Source organism: Populus trichocarpa, chromosome 1 (genome assembly GCF_000002775.5).
Source record: "Populus trichocarpa isolate Nisqually-1 chromosome 1, P.trichocarpa_v4.1, whole genome shotgun sequence".
Taxonomy (NCBI): domain Eukaryota; kingdom Viridiplantae; phylum Streptophyta; class Magnoliopsida; order Malpighiales; family Salicaceae; genus Populus; species Populus trichocarpa.
The window spans coordinates 24,240,770-24,244,857 of record NC_037285.2 but is presented as its reverse complement, the minus strand read 5'-3'; the positions used below and the strand labels follow the sequence as shown (position 1 = coordinate 24,244,857).

The 4,088-nt window shown below is 33.1% G+C and overlaps 1 protein-coding gene across 1 annotated transcript; it reads left to right on the top strand.

Moving 5' to 3' along the window:
• The first annotated feature begins 1,204 nt into the window (after positions 1–1,204).
• On the top strand, positions 1,205–3,791 carry LOC7486651 (elongation factor 1-beta 1). Its single transcript, XM_002299613.4, has 5 exons — positions 1,205–1,674; positions 1,776–1,851; positions 2,481–2,598; positions 3,185–3,298; positions 3,391–3,791. Exons 1-5 carry the CDS (start codon positions 1,472–1,474, stop codon positions 3,552–3,554), a joined length of 675 nt encoding a protein of 224 aa, XP_002299649.4. The 5' UTR covers positions 1,205–1,471; the 3' UTR covers positions 3,555–3,791.
• Positions 3,792–4,088: the final 297 nt, after the last annotated feature.

Genomic DNA, 4,088 nt, shown 5'->3' with positions numbered 1-4,088 from the left:
AAAATTAGGGATAAAATAAAAAACAAAGAGAAGCTAAGGGGCCGATTTAAAAAATTACAGGGCAAGGTGTAAGAATCAAAGGGCAGAGAGGGAAAAAAAAAACAAAAATGGTCATCAAAGTCAAATTGGAGATCCGTTTTCTACACATGCCACTTCTACATGGACAAGACACCAAGATGAATCTAATGACGCCCCAGAATGGTATTTTTGGTTGCCAAAATCAACTGCACGAGCCATACTAAGAAGGCCGAGTGGCTGATGCACTGATGCATGCGTCAGCTTTGTTATTATTATATTTTTTTTCTTTCTAAAATCCCTTAAATTTATTAAAAGACAAAACTAACCATCACTTTACCCAATAACAATTAAAAAACCAATATTACAATAACTAAAATACCCTCATATCCAAGGCATACAAAACTAAAACCTAGGCATTTTTATTGTGAAAATAAAAAGGATAAGAAGAAAACACCCCTCCTAGCCAACTAAAATATTTTGTATATAAGGTTAAATCGATTATTTTACTGTGCACTTTGTAAATAAAAATACAAATCTATCCTTCAATGATACCAAACAATGCATTAATCTTAAGAGTATTTATGATAATTTATTATGCAATTTTAAAGTAAATACCTGTTTTGCCCTTGATCGATTTAAAAATACCAAAATACCCCTATTAAAAAGACAACCATACCCTTAATCTCTAGACAAAAGGTTTTTTCTTTTTAAAGTAAAGTGGTAAATTCATTGTTCATGTCCACAATGAAAAGTGTCTTACAGAATAGTGAATTCATCTTTCCTTTTAATTTTTTTCTTTAATCGAAACATATTTAAAAGAATCCTTCTCGACATGAATCTTCATAAATACAATCTTAATATATTAATTACATTATTTTTTATTTTAATAAACAAAGTATTGAGTTTTTAATATTTTGCACAATATGATTATAATTATTGTAGTTGTAAAATCTAATATGAAATTGAGATTGAGATCGATCTATTAAAATAATATCATTTTAATTAAAAAATATAACACATAAAAAAATTAAATTTTAACCAAATTTGAGATTTATTAAATCACTGATCAATTAAGTTTTTAATTTTTTTAATCTAGGTGTAAACACGATCAACCCATTACCTCCTAGATCTAGTTTTATAAATAATCAATAGTAAGATATGATCTCTTTGTAGACATGCATTCTTGATGTTTTGAAAGAGAGGAAATGGGCCAAAGCAACATAATAAGTCCACCACACGAAGCCAACCCATGTGAACAAAAGAATATCCATCAATCAATCATTCCAAATCCCATAATTTCTAATCTAGGGTTTCTCTTACTGTTATAAACCATCACTACCACTCCACACAATTCTCCTCTTTCAATTACACTGTTTATCGCTCTCTTTGGCACCCCATCTTCCAAGTAATTGAAAAGGAGTGATCCATATCCTTCTCATCATCATCTTCAATAATGGCAGTCACTTTCTCAGATATCCACACAGAATCCGGCCTCAAATCCCTGGACGAGTATCTCGCCGGAAAATCTTATATCTCCGGAGATCAGATTTCCAAAGATGACATCAAAGTTTACGGTGCTGTTTTGGAGAATCCTGGTGATGCTTTCACTAATGCTAGCAAGTGGTATGACTCTGTTTCTTCACAGCTTGCTTCAAGGTAACAATTTTTCACTTTTCAAAGTTCAATTTCGCATCTTGGGGTGATTTTGTTTTGGTTTGGTTGTTGATTAATTATGAGTTTTGTGTTTTGATTTATAGCTTCCCAGGAAAAGCCACCGGTGTAAGAGTTGGTGCCGCTGCCGCTGCTCCCGTTGAAGCTGCCCCTGCCAAGGAGGTTCCTTTCTTTCTTTTCATAACTGAATGTTGATTTCTGGTTTTTGTTTTCAATTGGGTATCTCAAAGTTTGGATCTTTTCCCATGCGTATGTAGCTTATACACTGTGATTTGATTAGCTTTGCTGCATATAAAACCATTGCCAACTGGGAGTAAAATAATGTAATCGATTTAGAAGGCCATGAGCTTATACCCAGTAACACACAGATAGGGCAGCTTTAACTTGCAAATTTAACGTTGCAAGTTGAAGACTTCTGCACTGGAACCAGCGAGAGTATAGCTGCTGCTGTCGTATGAGTTTAAATTTAAAGCTTGACTTGTGTTTCTCGCTGGTGTGCTAGAGGTAGGATGCGATGATAGTTCGATATTGTTTAATTCAGACAATAATTTCTTGTACTGTTTTATTACATGCCAGGGATGACTATTTCGTGGTCAAAGTGATAGGTCTAAGAATAATTTGCTGGTGATTCATAAATCACGCTGAATTTGCTATTCGGTACAGTGCTTTAGTTTCGAATTAGGAATGTCCAGTGCTTTGGTTGCATTGGTGCAAGTCACATGGCAAAAATATTAGGGGCACTTCTTGACTTGCTTGCATTGAACTCAGAAGTTTTCCCTGTTCTGTTTCAGGCTGCTGGTGACGACGACGACGACGACTTGGATCTTTTTGGTGATGAGACTGAAGAGGACAAGAAGGCAGCAGAGGAGAGGGAGAAAGCTAAAAAGGGATCCTCCAAGAAGAAAGAGAGTAAGCGCCCTTGGTCCCCTTTCTAATTCACTCCAAAACCTCGTTCATGTTCTTGTATAACACAGTTGAAAACTTATCTGGGTAAAAAACACAGTTGCAGGTGCCAACTGCTACTCTAAAGCTTCACGATTGCAGTTGCAATTTTATTAAAATCTTTTGATAAAGATAATATTTTTTTTGGGTTAACCTAGATTTGGATAAAACAGAAAAAGATCAATAAATAAATATTTTCTTTATCACAATAATATTTATTTATTTTTAAAATATTATCTTTAAAAAGTAAATAAATATTATTTTTACCCTAGTTGTGATAAAAATGATATTTAATTATTTTTTAAATTCAAAATTTAAAATGGCTATTAATTTTTATTAACAAAGTTGCCTCTACGACATCTTTTAAAAGAGTAGATGACACCTGCAACGTAGCAGATGCAGATGAGATATGCTACACTTTGCAAACTGTGCTAAATAAGTTTTCAACTGTATTATTTTCCCTTTTTTTTTCCTTACTGTGCTACTTTGAAAAAAAAACTCCTTTTATGACTTCATTTTATTTTCTGTTCTGCTGACTTTTCCCAACCTTTAGGTGGAAAATCTTCTGTTCTCTTGGATGTGAAGCCATGGGATGATGAGACAGACATGGTGGCGTTGGAGAAGGCAGTTAGGAGTATTGAGATGCCCGGTCTCTTTTGGGGAGCATGTATGATTTGACTTGACTGAGTTTTATTTATTTATTGCATCACACTTGACTTGATTGTGTGATACTAACCAATGTGTGTTGGTTTTGTTAAGCAAAATTGGCTCCAGTTGGCTATGGAATCAAGAAGCTCCAGATCATGCTTACCATCATCGATGACCTTGTATCAGTGGATTCCCTCATTGAGGAGCGTCTCACAGTCGAGCCTTGCAGCGAATATATTCAGAGCTGTGATATTGTTGCCTTCAACAAAATCTAAGACTGCTTACATTCTACTGGTTGTAGTGTAGCCATCTTTGGCATTAAGTTTTGCTGGTCAGTCATTTCCCTTTTGTTTAATATCGTGTCCTGGTAATCTTGTGCCTCTGTTCTCTAGATCAGTGAGATATGAGATGACGATCACTTAACAAATTAAATTCCTCTTCTACTGTGTTTGGCTGAATGCCTCCACATGAACTGTTTTTGCTTGTCTTATTATATAATATTTATTCAAGTAGAGACTAGACTAGACTGTCATTTTTATTTATATGTTTTATGTTGAATTTTTTACTATATTTTAAAAATAACTTGGGTTATCCCGGGTTTTTTTATTTGTTATTTTTAAATTTTTTTATTTTGATTTCATCATTCAACATTTGGAATAATTTTTTTTAAATAATTCATAAAATTAAATTTTTTTTTTCATCCCTCTTATTTTTTAATCTTTCAAGTTTGGTCTTTATTTTTTTTAATTACTATTTGTTTTGTTTAAAATAGTTTTTAAAATTGATATTATTTATATTTTCATTCTTTT

Coding starts and splice junctions, on each gene's coding strand:
- LOC7486651 (XM_002299613.4), top strand. CDS start 1,472: ATGGCAGTCACTTTCTCAGATATCCACACAGAATCCGGCCTCAAATCC. Junction 1,852..2,480: donor AAGCTGCCCCTGCCAAGGAG/GTTCCTTTCTTT, acceptor GTTCTGTTTCAG/GCTGCTGGTGACGACGACGA. Junction 2,599..3,184: donor ATCCTCCAAGAAGAAAGAGA/GTAAGCGCCCTT, acceptor CCCAACCTTTAG/GTGGAAAATCTTCTGTTCTC.